The 24157-nt window shown below is 41.1% G+C and overlaps 1 protein-coding gene across 1 annotated transcript in view; it reads left to right on the forward strand.

The window, feature by feature from the left end:
- Positions 1–19688, forward strand: part of LOC145401610 (organic cation/carnitine transporter 2-like) — a 34901-nt gene extending 15213 nt beyond the window's left edge. The window contains exons 7-8 of the mRNA XM_080273803.1: positions 15924–16108; positions 19503–19688. Of these exons, the coding sequence (XP_080129929.1) occupies positions 15924–16108; positions 19503–19688 (371 nt within the window). The remainder of the gene's footprint in view (positions 1–15923; positions 16109–19502) is intronic.
- The last annotated feature ends 4469 nt before the right edge of the window (positions 19689–24157 follow it).

Here is a 24157-nt window from a genome sequence, read left to right on the forward strand (position 1 = left end):
ACGAGTGATAAGATAAACTTTGTGTTTACCTTTTTTAATCTTCCATTTACAATTTGTATTCATTCTATAAATAAATATAGCCAATGCATAAAATATTAATAATGTAAATTAATATTAAGGCAACTGTTCTGCCAAGTACATATTAGTTATATCAGGAGGAAAAGATGCAAAACAGCAGAAACAAAATAATGTAGTTTGTTCATAAGAAAGATATTTTTAGCCTTAAAATCAATGCACATTATCATAGTTATGACCCCCATCATTATACTGATGTTCCCTTATATTATCGCCTAAATAAATTTGTTAAATAAATTTTCAACAACACGGGCAATCAACCTTAAAGTTATACTACATGCAAATAATTGGTCACTCAAAATGTGAATGGAAAATTCACTGATAAATTATGTTTCTGCTGCCAATTAGGGTATCGGCAATTGAGTCGCAGGAAAGCCCAGCTGTGACCAACTGTTATGAAAGCATTTAAGCAGTTTCGATTTTACTTTCAGTATCTTAGGCCCGAATTCAGTAAGACGATTTAACCTCGGGCTTGAGCGTAGTTCGAACCACGGACTGGGAATTATTCGATCCCGGATTATAGCATAGGATTTAGCCATATTCATATCACTGGATTATATAACAGATAATGCGAGATTGAGTAATCTGGGTCGTACACCTCAGAATGAAATAGGCATTTGGACACGGTGATCACAGACAATCAGCAGGTGTTTATAAATCGCGCTGAGGTTTGCATGTCGCCGGAAAAATAGCCTATAAATAAAACGAAGGTTGCTGTCAGTCTTGTTATTGCGTTAATATGACAAAAATAATTCACTGTATAATGAAATATCGCCATAACACGAATTCCTTTACTTCATTAGTAATGTAGTACCAATATGTTAGTGGGGTACATAAACACTTTACATTTGCAGTTCATAATGTGAAGTATCATTACTTCTGCTTCCTTGAAACAAATATAAATTTCTGAAAAAAGCATATGTACTCTGGTTACTAGAAAAAATATATTCTCCAACAGAAGTAGTTCAGCGTAGGAACGACGTCGCCCAGAGAATCGTTCCTCGTAGGGTCAGCCTTTCAATGTAGGCCTACACTCGGATGAAAAATAGTCTTTACACTGGTGACCTCTGCATATGTGTGTGAACGAAAGTATTTCATAAAATACTTGTCTGTGTGGTTGGTATCCTTGAGTTAGATACGGACATATGAACAGTAGGTAGCAATGAGATTTATTTGACAATACTGATGTGTTACGTCCCAAGTCCCAGACTGCCACAGGCTCCAACAGCAGTAGTTCACTAAAGGAAGGGCATTGCCCAGTAAGTTGTTCTTCTTATGGTCAGCCTTTTGGTGTGCAACAACGAGATCAGCTCACGGATTGTGAATAAATGCTAGCTTCTTAAGTTCGCTGTCTTTACTTTTCAAATAATTACACTTAATGGTCGTCAACTACTCTTGACTGTTGTCACAAGTACCGGAGTTATACAGTCTTCACAAACTACACTGATACTGAACTGACACTGAACTAAACTCAAGCTTAACTGAGCACTCCTGTAGTCCCTTCTCCATCCTTATACTGTATAAGCACCCTATATACTAGAATGATCTACTACATTCTCGGAAGTGCAAGTTATCAACTCGGAGATATCCAGAATAAGAAGAGTTTTCTTACATTATATACCACTGTAAATGCTTTAGCATACAAACTACAATAAAATTACATAATTTTACAATCACTTTATATATATATATATATATATATATATATATATATATATATATATATATATATATATATATATATATATATATATATATATATATATATATGTATATATATATATATAAAGAACATGAAATTTAATGCATAACTTTACAAAACACCTTTGCTCATAAATAGCTGGCTAACTGGCATCTCTGACATATAACAAAACCACGAGATTTACTGAGTACCTTCCAGTAGTACCTAACTAGCAAATACCTCTTCTCAACACTACCCCTTCCCTAGTCAAAACTACACAATGTATACAAACATAATTATTAATACAACCTAAACATTTAATTATACACAAAATAATCCTTCAACTTACCAGGTTTTCTCCTATGCCGCTTCCGATGACGTCCTTGCTCCTGGACACAGTCCACTTCTCCTGGAATGAGTTAGTCCTCTTCCTGACTCACATCATCCCTCAGGAAACTGTCATCATCCTCTTGTACTTCAGCTCCTTGGTCCACCTCAACATCCTTGGGCACGATTCCTCAAAGTCGTCCCATCTGTACTGCCCTGGCCTATGGTGCTGCCATAGACAATTCACGTGTACCACCTTTGGGCGAGATTTCCTGCTTCTTGAATCCGATACCTTACGTCTCATAGGCGATCCAACACAGTGTAGGGCACGTACCACGGGCTCCACAACTTCGGTGACTGTCCTTCCTTTCGCTGAGGATTGTATAACCAAACTCTGTCACAATCCTTGAAGCCCACCTTACTTGCCTTGGCATTATATTTGCACTTCGTCACCTCTTCAGATAACTTAAGGGCTCTTCACACTCGATGTACCTCAGCCAGCCTTCTCTGAAGATGCTTTGCATAGCTGGGGGTGTCTGCTGGCAGCTTTTCACCAGGTGGTCTTCCCATTAACAAGTCAAAGGGTAAACGAAACTTGTGTCCCAGCATCAGTTTTGTAGGGGTGTATCCGGTAGACTCGTGGGATGCAGACCGATATGCCATCAGCAATGCAGGTAATTTCTGGTCCCATTCCGTTTGTCCCTCTATGCAGTGCTTGGCCAGTTCTTGTCTCAAGGTCCAGTTGAATTTCTCCACCATCCCATCTGACCGTGGCCTTAGTGGGGTTGTCATGGTCTTCTTGATCTCCAGTAACTTGCAGCACTCTCGGAACACAACAGACTCAAGCTTTCTGCCCTAGTCTGAATGTAGCTCTTGTGGCAACCCAACGTGACAGAAAAACTGGTCAACCAACACCTGAGCAAGAGTTGCAGCCTCTTGATCAGGGATGGCATATTCTTTAGGCCACTTTGTTAAGTATTCCATGGCGACACACATATTCCAATTTCCTCTTTCAGTGAGTGGCAGAGGTCCAGGAATGTCCAATGTGACTCTTTCCATTGGTACACCCACTCGGTACAGATGGAGAGGAGTGCAGCCACGTTTCTTGGGTCCCTTCTTGGCACAACATACATCACAGGCCCAAAACCACTCTACAGCATCCTGACTCATCCCACTCCAGTATAACCTCTCTCACAGCCAGCTTAGTGTTTTCCTTACTCCCAGGTGCCCACTAGTGATCTGGTTCTGGGACTTATCTAAGCTCTCGGACCTCATTGTCTTCAGAACCACCAGTTGCTAATACTTGCTGAGGCCATCAGGCGTCTCCCACTGATACTTCAGTAGTCCATTGTTCAAATGAAGAAGGTCCCACTGTCTCCAGTAGCTCTTAGTTGCATCGCTGAATCTGGAAACCTTTTCCCAAGATGGTAGCATTGTACTCTGCCGCAGCCACTCTAGCACTGGTTGTAAATCTGCATCCTCCTTCTGCAGCCTCCTCAAGTCTTCTTCAGCTGTCTCTGGCCCTGTCACAACAGTACGGCTGCATTTCTTGCTACAATCTTCCTTTTTACTACACGCTTGCCATCTGTTCATCAGTCATCTCACACATTATCCATCATGGTTCTCTTGTATTTCCTCAGTGGTGGGGCTTCTTGGGAAAAACTGGTGGTTGTTGCGTATTGTCACCAGCCTTTACTAAATTACCCTCATCCTTCTCGTCTTCTGCAGCCTTCTTCTTGATATTTCTCATTGGGACAATCATAGCTGAAGTGTCTCCCCTCACCATATGTCCAACATCCCTTTGTTGGAATCTTGGATTTCCTTGCATTGTTCTGTTTTTGCTCTTTCTTCCATTTGCAACAATCCACCTTCTTGTGTACTGGCTTCTCACAGAACCAGCAACCTCCTCTAATCTTCTGTTATCTCTTCCACATTTTGCAATCCACTTTCCGATGTCCTGGCCTCTCACAATACAAACAGCTTCCTCTGATCTTTTCCTGTTTCCTCTTTCACTTGTAGCAGTCCTCTTTCCTATGTCCTGGCTTTTCACAGTACCAGCAACTTCCTTCAAATTTTTGTACCTGCCCCTTTCTTGCCATGAGCCCCGAACTACGACCTACCTGAAAAGTGGATGTACTGGACCTGTTGCAGGACTCCAATTTTAGAGCCCTATTAGTGCTTTTTGCATGCTTCTTGGTTGTGCCTGCTTCACTCTCACTTTCAACTCTGTACAATTAAGAGCAACAATGAACTGGTCCCTCAGAAGAACAGCCAACAGATTAGGTGCTGCTCCAGGGTACACCTTGCATGCTATACTCTCGAGGTCATGAGCAAGCTGCTGTAGGGATTCACCTCGACCCTGTACATAACTCCAGAATCTTGCTCTGTAAATCTCAGTCTGGTACATGGTTCCATACTTGCACTCCAATACTTCTACTAAGGACTGATAACTGTTGCTTCCCTCTATTGAGGCGGTGGGGGGAGGCGGTGGCTCAATCAGTAGAGAGTTGGCCTGCAGTCCTATCGGACCCGGGTTCAAATCCCGCTGGGGCAGGGAACAGTTTAAGGATTTGAATTTCATAAATATCAGACTTTACTGATCTACCAGAAGACCCGCCGACATGTCATAAAATTACCCCTGCTAATAACAATACACCAGTCCTGTATGAGACAGCCCTAGCATGTATTCAGCATGGACGGTGGGTGTTAGCGCCGAAGTGGTGACATGTAGAGGTGTACGGTATGTAGGAGGACTATTGGGCCTTGAAAGCAGGCTGTGAAACCTATGCTCAGAGTTGGTCACATTAAAAAAAAAAAAATCTGGATCATAATTTCCATTGCTGCACCCTTGAGGCTAGTAGCAAGCTATACTGCCGTCTGCCTATAATCCCAACCATTCTGATCTGCAAGTAACTCAAACTGCATTCAGTGAGCTTTCCAAGAGACTTTACCATCACATTCCTGGGGTTTGTTTTTAACTGGAGTCTTATAATAGCCATGCACTTCATTGGTTTGGGACCTAAAAAGCCCAGGATTTGAAACTCCTACATTCTAATTATTCACCCCTGTAATGCTACCTTTAGATGCTTGGGATTCATCAAGGTTCATCATACACTGTCCATTTTTTGTCATATGCTTGCCGTACACTAATCTCAGGCTCAGCAGTGCAGTACTTCTCTACAGCCTCAATTCTCTCACTAATTACCTTCAAATGGCCCTCTATATGTTTCAGCTGGTCACCTACATGCTTCAACTGGTCATGTACATGCTGTCTGCACTCTGTCACATTGCTGCTTACCTCATACTTATGCTGGCATAGCTCATTGTATACTTCCTCCTTCTACTATTGTTGTTCTTCCTTCATTTCCCCCATGAAAGCATCTAACTTTCCTTCCATCCTTCGTTGTAATTCCCTCTGTTGCTCCTGTAATGCCTCTAGTTGTTCACTTTGTGTTTGTAATAATTGTTCTTCGATGTTCCTGAGCTCTTTCTGTTCTTCACTTTGTGCCTATGATTCCTATTGCCCACCTCACGAGGCAGGGCAATAATGTTTTTGCCTGGTTCTGTGTGTGTGTGTGTGTGTGTGTGTGTGTGTGTGTGTGTGTGTGTGTGTGTGTGTGTGTGTGTGTGTGTGTGTGTGTGTGTGTGTGTGTGTGTGTGTGTGTGTGTGTGTGTGAGTGTGTTCCTATTATATCTCATGAATGGCTTGAGCTATCAACGTAAAACCTTCAGGGTATCAAGATGGCCAATATCGTGGCCGAGTTCGAAAATGGGCACTCGGGGTCAACGTCAAGGTAACCAAAATGGCTGTCAAAGGTCAATTAGTGTTTTATTGCCCACATTTAGCACCATTATATCTCATGAATAGCTTTAGCTATCAACATGAAACCTTCAGGGTATCAAGTTATGGCCAAAATCTTAGACTTGGCCAACACCATATTCTGGCGGGTGCTTAACATTTGCCTCTGAAATGTTTTTCTTTCATTCTTTGAGTTCTTTCTGTCCATTTTTGGTCTGTAATTGTTCTTTGAGTTCTTTCTGGCCTTCATTCTGTGCTTGTAGTTGTACACTTTGTGCTTGTTATGGCTTCATAACTTTAGCCAGTGATGCCTCTTCTTGCCTAGCTTACCCTCTTGTCTGTACACCTTCTGCCTCCATGTCGAAGGTTAGACTCACTGCAGCACTTTTGTAATGATCCACACTCCTGACACCACTGTTACCTAGCCAGTCCCACACTGCCGCAAGCTCCAACAGAAGTAGTTCAGTAAAGGAAGGACGTTGCCCAGTGAGTTGTTCATCTTATGGTCAGCCTTTCGGTGTGCAAAAACGAGATCAGCTCAGGCATTGTAAATAAACACAGGCTTCTTAAGTTTGCTGTCTTTATTTCCCAACTAATTACACTTAATGCTTGCCAACTACACTTTACTGTTTTCACAAGTACCTGAGCTATACAGTCTTCACAAACTGCACTGACACAGAACTGAAACTGAACTAAACTTAAACTGATCATTCGTGTAGTCCCTTCCTCATCCTTATATAAGCTCCCTATGTACTAGAATGATCTACTACATTCTCAGTGAAGCAAGTTACCAAGTCGGAGACATCCAAAATATCAAGAGTTTTCTTACAGTACATAACACTCTAAATGTAGTAGCATGCAAACTGAAATAAATTTACATAATTTAACAAACAGTCACTTAAATAAAACATTATAGAGAAAATGAGCATAAAATTTAATGAATAACTTTACAAAATACCTCTGCTCACAAATAGCAGGCTAACTGGCATGTCTGACACGTAAGTGAACTACAAGAATAAATGAGAACCTTCTAGTACTACCTAACCAGCAAATCCCACTTCTCAACAGATGTATAAGGTTGCAGATAATCAGTGACATTAGTGTAAAGATCATTTCTGATCCAAGTGTACACAAGATCAACTCTGGCGTCTTCATAAAAACTGCTTCTTGCGATCATTTTCCCTAAGTAATTACACTGTCTGCTTGCCAGCTTAACTAATTTCACAAGTGCCAGAGCTATACCAACCTCAAAATGGCCACAAGTAAAATGGCTGCTTTATCCCCTCCCCCATCCTTTTTTAACCTTCCGAGCTACTCGAACCTTTCTGATCTGGGTACTTCTATCAGCAACAGAGTTCTAGGGCAGAAACATCCAAATTATCCCAGAGCTTTCTTACTTTACTTAGCCATCTAAATGATTTTACATACAAATTGAAAATAAATCTGAATACTGCTTAATTTAACAATCGTGCAAATAAAACATTATAGAGGAAAAAAAAAAAATGCATGACCTTACAAAACATCTCCGTTCATATCAGCACACTAACTGGCAACTCAGACTAGCAACTAGAAATGCATGGATTATCCAGAATTTTCCACTACCACCTAACTACCACTCCTGCTTCTTAATTCTGTTCATTTATGAACATGTTTATATTCCTGAACTACCATAGACCACTGTTTGCATAACTGATTGTAACTATTGTAAGAAAGTACGGTAATATGGAACAGGTTACTGTTTGTTCAGTTGACAGATTTGTGATGCAGAGGTGTGGTAAACCTTTCTCCACCTATACCCAATGTGCACTGACGGATTTAGGAGGGAGGGGACTGGGGCCATCCCCCCCCCCCCAGGAGATATGTTGATGCCCCTCTGTGATTTCTTGCAGTTGTCTGCTGCTCCTCTTGTTCCTTTCAACTACTAGGTCCATGGGCAAGAAGAAGCATTGGGCACCTTACCCTCATCCAGACATATAGATGTTGCACACAAAAAGTTTTTTTTAACCCCTAGGCAACGGGCACGGGTTTACCCATCCACGTTTCAGAACCGGGTTATTTTCAGGATAATCGATTTTCTGCAAAATATTTTTTTTCTTCATTACAAATCAATCACAAATGACAAAAAACACATAAAAGGCGCGTACTAATTCTCTGTTGGCAATTTGGAGGTGGTGGTGTGGTGTGAGGGAGCCGGTGTGTGGCAGCTGGGCTGAGCATGTTCAAGGTCGAGGTGGTGCGTTGGCGGTATTAGTGGAATGAAGAGGGATGATTACCTTACGCCAAAATAAGTGCTGAGTGTGTATTTGTTTCTCTCACTAATTCACAATGTTGTATGAACACAATATTACAACTATCTATCTATCTATAGACTGACGCCCTAATCCCGCAATGGGTGGCCACAGACAAAACGCCTCCAAGTCACTCTGTCACCCACTATTGGACTACCCTTCTCCCAACTCACTCCCCCCTCCCTCATATACCACTCAACTCCATCCCTCCACCTCATCCTCGGTCTTCCCCTCCCTATCCCTCCCTCCACCGCACCTACATACACCCTCTCAGTCAGTCTTTCATTCTCCATTCTCTCCACATGTTCACTCTTGACTTGTTCCCCTCTTGCAACGTCCATGCCTCGTTTCCATACTTCAGGGTAGGGATCACAATACTATCATGCAGTGACTTCTTAACTTCCATATTCACCTTTCTATTTCTCATCACTGCTTTCAGTGGACCAACAACCTTCCTTCCCTGCTGTACCCTTTCACGCACTTCATCCCCCAAAGTTCCATCCTTACTCATCACACTACCCAAGTACTTGAATGCACTCACATTCTCCAGATCCTCACCATCCAACCTCACTGTGCATTCTGTGACTTCATTCCTCTCAAACACCGTAACTTTACTCTTGTTTACATTAACTTTCAGATTCCTTTCCTACACACTGTCCCAGATTCATTCACCAAACCTTGCAAATCCCATTCATCTTCACTCAACAATACTGTATCATCAGCAAACAACAACACCGGAATCTTCCAAATCTCACCCTCATTCATTAGAACCAGCCACACATCCACTGCCCTACCTTGCACCTCCTTTACAACCCCATCGATGTATATAATAAATAGCCATGGAGACATCACACAACCCAGTTTCAGTCCCACATTGAGATCAAAGAACTCACTCAGCTCACCATCCACTCGCACCGTAGCCCTAGCTCCTTCGTACATACTCTTCACAGGACTCAACAATTTCCCCTCCACTCCATATATTCTCAATACTGTCCACATACCTTGTCTATCTGTTCTGTCATAAGCTTTCTTCAATTCCATGAAGGCAGCATACACTTTCCCTTCTCTAGATACTTTTCCACTAAACATCTTAGGACAAAATCTGATCTACACATCCTTTTTCCTTCCTAAAACCCCCTTGTTCTTCTCCAACTAGCTCCTCTGTTATATGCCTAACCCTATCAATGAGTATTCTACCATATACTTTTCCAGTCACACAAAGAAGGCAAATACCCCTATGGTTACCACATACTTACCTCTCCCCTTGTCCTTCGTATAAAGGAACAACTATACCTGATTTCCAGTCCTCCAGAACCCTTCCCTCTTCCCAAGCCAATCTACATAACTTCCATATCCACTCCACTACAATCTTACCCCCATACCTTAGCATTTCACTACATACTCCATCAATTCCTGGGGCTTTTCCCATCTTGATCTTCTTCATTGCTTCCACTGTTTCCACCCAAATGATCTCTTCCTCCCTCCTCTCATCTCTCCTTTTCCCAGCCATTCCCCAACCACTTATACTTGCACTGCTCTCACTCTCTACATTCAACAAATCCTCAAAGTGCTCCTTCTATCTCCTCAATTTCTCGCTCTTCTCCACCAGCAATCTATTATTCCTATCTTTCACTCCCATACTATTACCCCTTTCACACTGTCTTATTTTCTTTACCTCCTTCCAAAACAATTTCTTACTCTTCCTCCATTTCACACTCAGATTCCTCCCAAACTCTTCATCCACTTTCTTCTTACCCTCCTTCACCAGTCTCTTCACCTCCGTTCTCCTGCTCACGTATACCTCTCTCTTCTCTCTCTCTCATCTTGTAACAAATTTATGTCTATTTATTCATTCACTATTATTTACACACTACACATAATTTCACTGTTTTTAGTAACTCTTGACAGTATGATACTCTCCATACACTCTCCCCCACACCCCTCAGGACCCCCTAGTAGCCCTCCCTACCACACCACCCCACCCCACCCCTACCCCAACCCTGAACCAGAATCAGCTAGTTCCAAGGCCACACACTCCCTATGCCGGCCTCCCACCACCCTCCACCACAGCCCTCCTCACTGCTGGGCTGAACCCACACCCCCACCCCCTCCCCCGGCCAGCCAGCATTACCCTGCACACCAGCCATGCCATGACAATACTCTAAGTCCCTATGGCACACTACTAAGTTCAAACATGCCTGCAAAAAATTAAAACGTCATTTGACGTGGACCTGCACCTAGGGGTTAATACATGTGTTTATGTGTGTGTGTACATGGGGACATTAGGGAACGTTTTCCTATAGAAAACGTTAGAAAATGTTCACTGTATGTCTAGCCTAACCTTTCAAAAGTTACTCATAAGAATTAGATAAAAACATAAGTAGTGAAAATTTAAATAAGCTGGCTACTAGTGGGCACCCCTTTCTTGCTTCTCCCTCCCCCCCAGAATAGCCGTCTATGGCTATGAATTTCAAAACATGGTAAACTATAGGTAATCAGTTATAAATTCGTAGTATACTGGATTTCAAAACGTGCTTGATATAGTACAAAGCTTAAGGCCAGAATGTTTGCACAACTGAAAAGTATTATAGTAAAGTAAGTTACAGTAACAAGAAGCTACTGTTTGGTTTGCACAGCATTCACAACATATAGAGGACAAGAAAATTTGATACTTAATATTCTCTTCACTACAAGCTATTCAGTCTGTAGATATATTTGGAAAGAATAATCTCGTATTCTTGTTGTTATATGTCATCCCCAACTCCCGTCAATCCACTCCCTCAAGGTGGTTTAAACCATGGATGGATTAAACTGGCCTCAGTGGCTCAAAACCTCGTTCTGAATATCAGTGACCTGGGATTAAGCTGTAATCCAGGGTTTAAACCGGAGATAAGGTTCAAAACCGAGACTTGAATTTAGGCCTTTGAGGACTGTAGGTGTGCGAAAACTGCAGAAACACTTGCATACCTGACAACAGCAGAGGACCCTATTCCCAAAACTCAAGCAAGAATGCCTCGCTGAATGAGTCTTGCAGCTCAAAATTCTTTTAAATTTCCTGTAATCTATCGTGCATCCTTCCAGGGTTGTTCTTTACAGCAGGATCTCGGGAAAAAAGATTCTTAGACACTTCTGTCCAGGTAGATGATTAGGAAATTGTGTGACCCAAGAATCTCAGAATTACATCATGACCCACCAACTAACAACTATGTCCACCCCAGAGGGTTGAGGCCCTATGCTAGGGACCACTGTTCTAGATTTAGGATTATTTACATTCTAATGGTAGGGACAACTATGATAGTTTTTCCAGCTAAAGTCAGATGATTTTATTTAGCTGAGAGTGCTTCATTAGGGACTCAGAAAAGGAATATTGATAATAAGGAAATCCTCTGGCCAGTACATTAATGCCAAAAAAAAAAAGGTCAATAGATGAGCAAAAAGAAAAACAAACATATAAAATAGCTGGAAAAATGACATTTTAAATATTTACGGTATCATAGCTCATATTTCCTTCACTGTGATGATTTCCTTCATAAATGAATGGGCGAGCTAATAGTGCAAGCAAGTAAGAAAATTTATACTTGAAGTTGGGTGTTGAGTACAACACTAAAACTTATTTGTCTCAGAATGTATTAGGGCTATTGCAGATCTACACACGTCATTGGATATCTTACCAAAAAATAATGGGAGTTTTATAAGATACCTTTATTAAAATTTGCTACATATTGCTGAAAGAAGCACCAACTTTAACACCAAAACTGAGTTATCTTGGGAAATATAATATTGGGAAATATAATGTTTAACCCGTCACGTCCCGAGCTGTTTCGCACCTCTGACACCCCCCAATCCTGAGATATTTTCAAAAAATTTTTTGGCTAAAACCACCGCTTTTGGTGAGAAACATCAAAAATTCATAGAGAAATCGTTCATCTGAGGTTTAAAATACTCGATCCAGGTAGCAGTACCTCCTTACCTTACTGGGTTTTCTAGCAGGCTGGCACCAAAGAAAACGAGTTCTATGGAAGGGTAACATTTCACACCACTAATAAACGGTATTTATTTATTTACTTGGTACAAATTTATATGTAGTATGAGAGTATATTGGTTTTCAAACAGTAATATAGGCATTATAAGCATTGTTTCACTAACTCATCACCATACCTGACCTTTTTTTGCCACATTACCTGATCATCATTTCTGACTTTTTCTTCCTCTAATGCTATGTAAACTTTGTCCTCCACATTGTCATCGATTGGGGAATCACTCTGGCCCTGAATGTCTTTATTGGTCAGGTCACTGGTAACAGGTGAATTACCGAGACAATGGCTTGCAGAGGGGGGAGGTTATGCGGTATAAGGCATTGTCCCTGCTTGGCATCTTGTAGAGGAATAGAGGAAGGTGTCCCGTGTATACGTACGAAAAATCATTCACGAAAATTGAAAATTGTGCAAATTATGAACCTTGCAATTGTGCAACCTACCAGTACGTCGTCGGGACTGGCAAATGCAAAATGTTGCAACGTACCCATACGTCGACGGGATGCCTCGGGTTAAGGAAAAGAAACGGTTATTTTAATTTATTGACTTGTCAAATTTTGCTGTGTTGAAAAAAAATGAAGAAAAAAAACGTCAAACTATGCAGTAAAGTTAGCTGTAGCAGAAGTGATCAGTTTACTGTGAATCTACGTACATTGCTGGACACCTGTGTGGAAAGTATTGGATGTTACTTATGTGACTTTTCTCAGATTGGGAGGCCCTCAGACAATACTGTACTTCTTTGCTTATCCTTTTCACTGCTGCAAGCCACCTGAGTATGCTTTTTACATTAAAGAGGTATATTCTCTCGGACATAGAAGAATACTTTCCTTTCTCATACCCAGTGACTTAGAAAAGAAAAAGTCATGCTTAAAAGTCTTTCACGACAAAGAGGCCAACAATAGGTACTGGAGTCAACTCACCCCTGACTCTCTTCTTTTTAAACAATGTTTCTGCCCACAATCATGTCAGTTCTATTTTGGATGATTTATGTGAAGTTCCTCCATCTCCTTCTCCCCCTTGTTACCCCATGGCTATCATTACAATTTTTCAGTCGCTGTACTTTCTGCCCTCACCGGTATCAACATCAGTTAAGTCTGTCGGGCTGATGGGGTCTCTCATGATGTCCTGAATAGCTGTTTATGTGCTGACACCCTCCGTAGGTAAACTTTTTCATTTTTGTCTATTGACTTGCACCTTTTCTTGTTGTTGGAAGTTCGCCCTCATTCAACCTGTCACAAAGAAGGGTGGCCTTTCCCAGCCCTCTGATTAGGTCCAATGGTTGCCAAATCTATACTTAATAAAAAATACCTTTTATATCATAACCTTGTTTCTGATTGTCAGAATGGATTCCACCAGGGATGTTCCACTACCGATTTTCTCACCTTCCTCACTGACACCTAGTTATCTCCCTTTCGGGGCTTTGGCAAAAGCTTTACCACTGCACTTGGCATCTCAAAGACTTTGGGCTGTGTCTGGCACAAATCCTTAATTTACAAACTGCTGTTTAAAGATTTCTATCCTTCTATCTGTTCCTTCATCTCTAGCTTAATATCTGGTCTCTCTATAGCTGCTGCTCTAGACAGCCACCGACCTTTTTCTAGAAATACAAGAACGTGTTCCTCGGGTCTCTATCTTGTCAGCAACTTTCTTCCTTCTTTTCTTCTATGACCGTCTGATCTGCACATTTAATACCGTCCATTCATACACTGATGACTCCACCTTTCACCTTTCCATATCCTTCTCACAGCATCCACATTGCAGTTACTTCAAGAGTAAATGGATAAGACGATCGCTCAACAAATTTCTTTCTTGGCACATGGCTTGTTTTAAATCCATTAAAAACTCAGTTTCTACATCTTTCGATCCTCCAAAATCTTACCCTGGAGTATCTCTTAATATTTAACAATATACAGTTCGCCCTAATTGTTTGGGTTCATTCTTTTGGGATGTATCATAGAAAGATCGTACATCATTTCTCTCAGTTCTTGGGTTTTCTTCTTCTCGGGACCTATCATTGAAAAGTCCAGCATCATTGCCCTTAGTTCTTGGGTTCATTTTCTCGCGACAAATCGTGGGAAGATCACATTACCTCGTACATAATGTGCTTCCAAGAGGCTATGAGTGCTAAGACGACTTCCTCCCTTCCTTCCTTGCTGCAACTGATGCCTTTGTACATGGGGTTTTATTTTATCCTGTATGGGATATACCTAAAACTCTGTGTCGAGGGGCTTCCCATGTACAGCATTTATTAAGAGGGTGGAGTCAGAGGCATTTGGACTCATCTTTCCTTCTCTCTCTCTCTCTCTCTCTCTCTCTCTCTCTCTCTCTCTCCCCTGTACTGTTATAACTTTATCTCTTTACTCTTGTAACTTCATATGGTCACTGCTCTTCTGAATTGCCTATGTGCATCATCAGTTACAATGGGAGCACAGCACCTACGTAGCAGCGCACCCTCACCCCTTTTCTGTTCAGCTCTCTAATGCACGAGTTAACCTATACTATCAGTCCGTCATGGACGCAACAGGTCAACTCTGGAACAGACTTCTGCCAATGAACCCCAGCCTTTCGATCGCAATGTCTGTAGGCATTTCGAAATGAACGGATATTGAATAGGACTCTTTGTTTTTTATCTCGAAGGGAGTAGCTTAACAAGATTCTAGCCTTTGGTTCCTTCTTCTGTGCATCTGGGAAAAAAATAAATTGCCAAAATTAAGCAATCTTACTCAGCTGAGAGTGAGACCATGGAGCCTAAAAGTGTCTGTAACTCTTGGATCTAGAACAATATTTCATGCCCCTCTCGTTTTACAGATATGTCAACACCAGGTTGTAGGTTCAACATCAGTCCTGTTTTTGAGTGACCCCAGTCTGTCTGGCCGAGCAGACGCATCAACCTCAGGCAAGCAACCTTTCCTGCAGGGTCGTGTCGTGAAGTGAAACGTTGTTCAGCTCCTCGCTACAGAGACGTGCGGGGAAGAGTGTTGATGTTTGGTTCTTTATGTACGCCACATATGAGTCCCTTACTAGCAGAATTATGCAATAACTAAGAGAATTTTATAACAAACTAACGCAACGACGTAACAGTTAACATGACGCTTCTATATTATAGCCTCGTGAATCCATACACAGTAATACACTGTCGTGCCTCACATGCTATTTCCTACTTTCGCCATTCTCTCTCTCTCTCTCTCTCTCTCTCTCTCTCTCTCTCTCTCTCTCTCTCTCTCTCTCTCTTTCTCCATTGCTAGTGGGTATTTCGAATGATAAGCAAGTACTGTGGTCATTGTTCGAGATTTACACCTCCAGATTAGTAATACTGGCAAATGCTGGGTGATTGTTCAGAAAACTGAGCCAGGTGTAAACAGCTATTGAACTCTAGGTCTGTTTTCGTCAGTTTCTCTTTCCTGCAGCGTTATAGACTCAGTGCATCCAGGTATTATAAATGAACACACTTTACTACTGGGTATCATTTGCTCATCATTCTTTCTAAAAGGGTAGACTTTGCCGTCTCTTGCCTTTTGGTTGTTTCTTGTTTGCTTAATTGATGGGGACAGTGACAATGATGAAAACGACTAGGAAGAAGATGGTTATTTCGATTTCTAATGATCTAAGGAGATGATGGTGTTTCTGTCACTATTATGGAAGCGTGTGATGATGCTGGATATTGTGATGATGGAAATAAAAAGTATTGGACTATTCTGCCACCTTTGTTTATTCCTCAGGATCGCAGGAAGCCATCATGTTCCTGGCACTGTTGGGGAAGTTGATGGTGACAGCTGGGTTCGCTCTGGCTTACCTGATCACTGCCGAGGTGTACCCCACTCTGCATCGCTCCCTCAGCATCAGTGTGGCTTACATCCCCAGTGCTGTTGGGGCCAGTGCTGCCTCATACACCAATGATTTACTGGTGGGTTCCACTGTCTGTGTAATGTTAGGTCATCTGGTTTAACTCCGTCGAAATGATGACTTCGTGTGTGTGTGTGTGTGTGTGTGTGTGTGTGTGTGTGTGTGTGTGTGTGTGTGTGTGTGTGTGTGTGTGTGTGTGTGTGTGTGTAATTTCCAGGCTGATTCATTTTAGGGAAGATATTTCTAAGTGGATGGGTTAGGTATAGCCTTCGTTAACCAGTAATATTGGATTAAATTTCTTTTAATTTGATAATTTTCATATCTATTGTTTATTTCTTCCTCCTTGGAGTCTTTGCACAAACATTTGTTCTCCTCCCATATACCAAGACTCTTCTTGTTTGTTTACCGACTTCCTCCATTGCTTAACATTGTTCGATGATCGCTGCATTGCTTTCAGGTATCTACAACGTTCTCCTCGTTCTTGGTTTGAGCTGATTTATCGTGGTCTTATCCTTCCAGTTTCGTTCCGTCAGTTCTTTAGATAATTTTGTGAATTGTCTGGAAGTTCGCTGTTGGTGTTTATGGGTTTCCTGTCCCTTAACGTCTGTCCTCCCTCACCCAACACTACACTTCATAACACATACATAAACCCATAGTCACTACAGTCATTCTGAACCTCTCGCCCTGTGTTTTTCATACCTTTTCATTTCATTCCCAGCTTGTGGGGATCCTTGCATCTTCGTGGCCCTCCTTCAGTTTTCTCTCAAGCCCCTCACAAATGATTATGAAAGAAAAATTGTTTTTGTGCTTTCCATATATTTTAATGTTTTTTCAACTATCAATCAGAATGCATATTTAGTTTAATATCAATGGGAAGTTTCCTCTCAGTCAGTTGACTGATTCGAGGCTGTGTCATTGATAGCGCATATCTCACTATCTGGGTCCACATCCAACCGGTTTTGGCTTTTACCTTTTACTTGTAGAAGGGTGGAGAAACTAGATTCCGATAAATATGTTGTGGAAAATGGCAAGAGGACTCTATGTGCGATTTCACAGACACACACTGATTTACTGCTTACACTTGCTCGCCACGGCCCCCCTAAAATCCGGCCATGGTCCCCTTGGGGGCCATGGCTCCCACTTTGAGAGTCAGTGTTCTAGGCCAACACAACATCCCCTGTGAACCACCATCAGACATCCATCCCCCTGAAACTTCCTTACCCAGGGACACATAAGCGCATCTACAGTAGCTGGACTATGGTGTGGCCATCACCCTTCCCAGGTGCAATACTAATTCAAAATACAACTCCCAAACAATCCACTCTGCCCACACTGCAGTGCATTCCACTGCCATGCAACACGCTTGCATTAAGCTCAACATTATCAAAACAAAAACAATTCTTAACAAAACCTCTGAAAATAAAAATATCTCTTTGAATGCACAGTTGAACTGGCTTCCTGAGATCCATTGGGATCATGTCCAGGTGATCTTGGAGTTCCACCAACAACAGCAAGAAACAAAACAACTTCATACTTCTAGAGCTGCGCAGTTTACTGTTTTTTCGTGACCTTTTCATTCATATATACACTACCTTCAGTAACTTCTGATATTTCTTATAAATTACCAAAGTGAACTCCACTGCCTTCTCTCGCAGGGATACAAGGTTTGGCTGAATCTTTCGAACCAGCCTGTCTCCCTTTCTTGTGAATCTAGAATTACTTGACTTCTCGCCGCTCTGTGGCTGCTTCGTACATTTTCTTTGTTCAGTGCAGTTACGTTCATCACTTTACCTGCATGTACTTGGTCAGTCAGGGGAAAATATATGTATTTCTTTGTTCACCATTTGGTCTTTTCCAAGTCCTCTTCCTACTTTCCTTCTTCTAAATAAAGTAAATATCAACAAGCTTTTCATCTCTTATACCATATACCTATTTTCAAGAGTCCTATTGCAGTCTTACTGTTTCCTTTTTATTCTTAAAATTTCCTATCATAATCATACCCCCTTCTGTGCTTTTTCATAGTTTCGTGGATATATCCATAAATCTTTTCGATTTCTTCATCATGACAGGCGGATAGAGAAGCTTATATTTATCTTCATCATATATCTTGCATTACATCCACACTTGGAATGCCAGTGTAGGGTACTGTTTTGGTTGACGTGTGTGTGTGTGTGTGTGTGTGTGTGTGTGTGTGTGTGTGTGTGTGTGTGTGTGTGTGTGTGTGTGTGTGTGTGTGTGCGTTAACTCATTGTCTTAATCATTTTGTGTCAAAATTTCTTAGAAGGATTGAAGTTCAGCCAGAAGTTTTTTAGAACAAATGGTCAGAGGTTCAGGCCTACGTCATATTTTGACCCAGTGAGGTCAACGTAAACACTTTTATCCAATGAAGACCAAACAGAGTGGGCGGATTGATAAGGCATGAATGACGGGAGTTAATTTTAAATAATAAGTCAAAAGTCAGAGCCGTCGGTCTGGGTCGTAGGTCAGAGTCAGAGTTCGGTCCACGTGTCTGTTAGAACAAAATAGCTAAAATAGTTTTGATCTGATTTGGACCAAACTTGAAATGGCTAAGGGTCAACTTGATCAGTTTTATCTAATATCTGCCAAAATTTATGGAAGGGCTCATGACAGAATGATAATACAGGAAATGAATTTTGAAAACAGTCACTTAAATAACACGACCTTAGGAAAAAGTCAAATATCAAGTTCAAATGGCAAGGTCATCTTTAATACTTGAGATTAGATTTAGACCAAACTTTGTGCGAAGGTTGAGTGTAAAGCCACAGTGTGGGGACTTGATTTTGACAAAAAATTATAGGTCAAGGGAACAGGTCAAGGTCAAATGTTCGAACCTATAAGTAACAGCCTTAACCTGAACTAGACCAGACTCGGTAAGCAGGCTAAGGGTAACCAAAGGAAGTAAAATATTTATTTTGAAAATATTAAATCCAATATGAAGACCCCAGGAAAAGGTTGTCGGACATTTTATTTATCCAGTTCGAACCAAAGTTGGTGGAAGAATTATTGGTAAGGCAAGATTGCAGTGATTCAACTTTGAGCAATCAGTCGAAGGTCAAGGTCACAAGGCAAAGTGAAATGTTTCGCCCCTGGACCAACTAATAGGTGCCGGTGTTGTACTGTCGATGCTCTCCTTCTTCTTTTTCTCTTCGTTTTCATGTTAAATTCGCCTGCACTTCCATTTATACAAGAATTCTGCAGTATTACCACACAAGTGTTTCTTGCAAAAAATTCTATATCATGTTCCTTTCTTAATTCTTTGCCCATAAACCGCATTGTGTTTTGTTAGATCTTAATTTCTTCAAAGAATTCGACAATTTATGCTACAATTCCCTTTTCATAGTGTAGGGACTCAGGACTTGGCTACCATAAATCAGTATATTAAACAGCATATGACCACACTACTCCCCTTGATGTGTATGCTTGTGTGTGTGCAGGTGTCAGAGGCATGGTGGGCTCCGTCTGTGATCTTTGGTGTCCTGGCCCTGACCACGGCCATTTTGACCCTGCTGCTGCCAGAGACCTACAAGGAGACGCTGCCCGATGCTGTACAAGACCTTCAGACACTTGGGATGCAACACAAGGCAGCTCCGCACAACATCAACCACCCAGAAAGAACATAACCATTATACAATGACAGGCCTCTAACTTCTGCAATATTGCTTGGTTGCAGCACAAATAAAAGCAAGAAAACTAATACTTGTACTGAAGGGGAAGAGACTTTAAATGACTCACAATACCCAATGACCCCTCATCAACTTCCCTCAGTATGATGTATGATTAAGAAGTTCCATTAAAGGTAGGCCAAGTGAGTTGTATTGAAAATTAAACACATACAGCACTTCAATTAACCCTGTTCGTTGAATTCCCGTCCTGTGTCAGATGAAAGCATTGCTGGAACTTTTCTTCCATGATGATCTTCATGATGTCCATTGTTTCCGATCAGATGTCTTCAGTCGAGTCAAAACAATCTTTTTATCCTCTCTCTCTCTCTCTCTCTCTCTCTCTCTCTCTCTCTCTCTCTCTCTCTCACCTAATTCTGGAGTTTAGTTTCCTCTTTCTCTCCCTGCTTATTTAAAGCACATATTTCCTGAACTTGTGTGCTAACAGGTGTTCTGGTACCTCAAGTAAGTTCCAAGGCTGAACAGTGGCGGAGGAGAAGAGAAGGTAGAAAAGCTCACCGAGGCCTTACATGGGCACACACGTCCAGAATACCATCCGCCACTGGGCCAGGCTTTGCTGTAAGGACAAAAGAGAATTTATTGCATGTTTGGTTATAGGCTATGCTGAAAAAGAAAGGCAGTGGAGAAAAAACTGTGCAGTGTTCAGTGAAAAGAAATGCCAAGCAGACTACAGTATGTAGAAGAGCTCATACACGTTCAGAACACGTCTGAAGACTTTACCGTGGAACACAGGCAGGAAAAAATGATTTTTTTTGGGGGGTTGCAATCCATCAATGTCAAGAAAACAGCAATGCATACCATAAAAGACCAATAGTAGTCATGTGTAAATCTTAGCTGCACCCACAGGGACGGACTAGTATAGTTCTTGTCCCTAACTGTTTAACTACCTCCCTCCCTCACTCATGCACCCAATGAGTTACTGTGCAGTCTTTAAGAATGGGAACCAAGTTTTATAGAAAGAGCGTTAGAAAAAAAAAAAAGCACAACAGTAGACCTCTCCATGGGCCTAGTTTCCGGCAGGTGGGTACCGCCAATGGCTGAATGTCCACAGTGGTGGTAGACCTTCATCCAGACGAGTTTATAGAGGGTGAAAGTCATGGGGGATTATCTTACTGCCTCCCGTATAAATAATAATTTCTATCGCTTACAAGATTGCAGGGATTGGTGTGGCTTTCAAAGGTGTCATTCGTCGTCCTCCATCAAACTTTTAGGGAGCCACTACGATCTTAGGATCGAAAAATCAGCCATTGTGGAATCGGGAACAGCTGATTTCTTGAGACTCTTGATGCTTCTGCCAATACACAGAAAAAGCCGTTTTACCTTTGCACAACAGAAAAAGAGTTTCCCCCGAAGATATTCCATTTGCAGCCACAGAATATGTTTTTCATGTTTTTCTTTTTTCATGTGTGAATGTTTGTACTCAGTGTGATTCCATACATTTTATGTCCATAGGAAGACTATATTTTGTCTGGCTGTAGGCAGCTTTGACCCCATCTGGATTTGATATTAGGCAGGGTGGGGTCCTGGGTGTTGGCTACAAGGGTGTGATGGCATAGGTCTTAGTTATGACAAAGTACTGATTATTAAAGAAAGCTGACAAAGAACAAAGCAGAATTCTAAAGAATTATGATAGCCCTTTTCTCAAAACCAAATACTGTAGTGAAAACCAGTTTGAGAAACATTTTTTTTTTTTTAATAACAGAACAGAGGAAGGAAAAACAAATGAATAAAAAAAACTAACCCATACACCAGATTACTGGTGTCCTCTATTCATAAAATATCTGTAACAGACTTGAACAGCTGCAGGTTGAAGTTTGGAGGGAAACAACTTTGGGGAAGCGAGTTCCAGAGAGATGCAGTTCGGGGCATGATGGAATTCTGATAAGCAGAAGTTCTGCATTATTCCTGAGTGACATTGCAGTCATGAGGGCCACCAGATGCCCGTGTATCACAAGGGAAGGCATGGAGAGGTGGCACAGTGGACGCAACTTCGTCTAGGCATATGCTATAAAAATATTTGTAATATGATGCAAGCGAGGCGACATTCCTTCTTACTTGTAAGGAAGGTAGTTTATTAGTAAAAGCAGGGTTATTAATAATTCCAACAGCTTTGTCCTGAAATTTGTCTAGTTGTTTTAATGCGACCTCTCCACATCCATTCTACAAGGGTGAGCAGTATTCAAGCTGAGAGCACACATGACTCTTATAGATCATAGCTAACTGCTAGTCAGTGAAGAAGTTACAGATTCTGTACAATAATCCAAGTTTCTTTGAGGCGGTTTTGGTAAGTTATCTGACATGAGAGGTCCAGCTGAGGGAATTGTTAAGTGAGACGCCGAGAAATTCAATAATTTTGGAGATGGGAATATTTGTAGCACTGAAGGTATTATACGAATCTGGCAATACTTGTCTATTAGTAAATTGTATATATTTAGTTTTACTAGCATTAAATGAGACAAGGTTGTTTTGTCCCCATTCACTGATCCTAGATAAGTCCTGATTTATGGAGATGGCTGTACTGAGTCGAGAGTTAGAGATATCAGACTTTGTACATGAGTGTCTGAGTTTGAATAAACTTTGAAGTGTTGAGTCATCTTGATATGAATGGATGGGATTGTGGGTGACATAAGAGATCGTTAATATGAACAAGGAACAGGGTTTGCACCAGAACTGATCCCTGCGGCATGCCGGCGTTAATTGAGTGGATATTGGAATATACATCATCTACTCTAACTCTTATTTTTCTGTTGCTGAGATATGAGGAAATTAAAAGAACAAAACACTTTAGTCCACTGCAAGGGAGTTTGGACAACAGGGAATGGTGCCATACTCTGTCGAAAGCTTTAGAAGTTTCAAGGGCTACTGCATGAGTTTCTCCATGTACATGTAGGTCGATTGATTGATGGATGGTATGAGTCAAGAGATTGTGTATGTCAATGGTAGATCTTTCTTGGCGACAACCATATTGTCTATCACTAATTAAGTTGTTGGATTCAAGACGTTTAACTATGTGCTTATTAATTAAAGTTTCAAATACCTTACCAAGAGAAGATGTGACAGCTATCGGTCTGTAATCAGAGGGGTCAGGGAAACGTTATTTCTTTGGAACTGGGTGGATATTGGTTTCTTTCCATGAATTAGAGAATGAAGAAGTACGTATGCATAGTCTGAATAATTTAGCAAGAACAGAGGCAAGTTCTGGGGAACACTTTCAAAACAGCTGGCGGAATTCCATCTGGGCCTGGAGTTTTGTTGGTAGGTATGACCATATGTATATTAGTCTTTCAACAGCGACAGCATGTTTTCTAACCTACGTCACTGGTATGGCAAATACTGAAAAAAAATAAAAAAATGATATTGTCACAAGCTGTTTTGATCCACCTGTATTTTAGCAATCATGTTTAAATTTTATCCATAACACTTCAGTCTTTTCACTACCTTTGAAACAAATTGGAATTCCATAGATTATCCAATGCTGTAGGGAGGGTGAGTTGAAGAGGGGGTGTTTTTTTGCGGTCGCAAATTTTTTCCCCGAGAATATTTGGTCTTCCAGTCATACTGGCAATGCCCCACCTTTGTCGTCCCCCCAGACAAAATAAGGTATTATGGTAGGTGAACTCTGGGGATTGCTTAAGATCGTAAGGTGCAGTTTGGTTCAATGCCAAAACATGGATTTTCTATTTTTTTTTTTTTTTTAATTTATGATTAGCCATACAGTATTGTCTATTCCCGTGTAAAGGCGCGATGACAGAATCTTTTCTCACTGAACTTGCTCTGACGTTGCCAGTATGACTGAATGGCTAAGTGTACACGAAGAAAAAAACAAACAAGGGAGAGGATTGTCCAGGCAAGTGCGAGTAATGATGCAAATGGCCCCTACCCTTTTTGCAAGACCAAGTTCGGGAAGTGACTACCGCGCTTTATAAAACAAAAACAAACATGTTCACTAATTTTCATCTGTAAGGGCACTTGTTGAAGTGTATTATTATATATAAAAACCTATCCTACAATAGCAAAATCAAAAGTGGTACACATAGTGCTAAACATGTTAAATAAGTGTAAGAGTAACTGAGGTGACAACACAACGTTTTCCTTATAATTCTTGCATTTTCTCACTAAATACAATACTTAATATTATCACATTACTACAAAGCCACTGACAAGGTACTGAAGTAACATTTATGCAGAGTTGTAAGTTACGCAGAGTTGTGATTTTGGCATATTTGTGATTTATATAAGGTCGTGATGTGAGGGAAAAATGTACTGTAGCAGTCACTTATGTACTTATTATTTTTCTTTTTACATAATGCTAGTTATGTACTTACAAGGTCATTTTCTCTATAAGTTCTTATCTTTGTCTTGTTAAACAACAGGGTGATTCAGCAAAGAGTGCATTAAATTGGAGGAGA

This window comes from Coenobita brevimanus, chromosome 56 (assembly GCF_032717465.1).
Source record: "Coenobita brevimanus isolate Jiangsu-jjx chromosome 56, ASM3271746v2, whole genome shotgun sequence".
Classification (NCBI taxonomy): domain Eukaryota; kingdom Metazoa; phylum Arthropoda; class Malacostraca; order Decapoda; family Coenobitidae; genus Coenobita; species Coenobita brevimanus.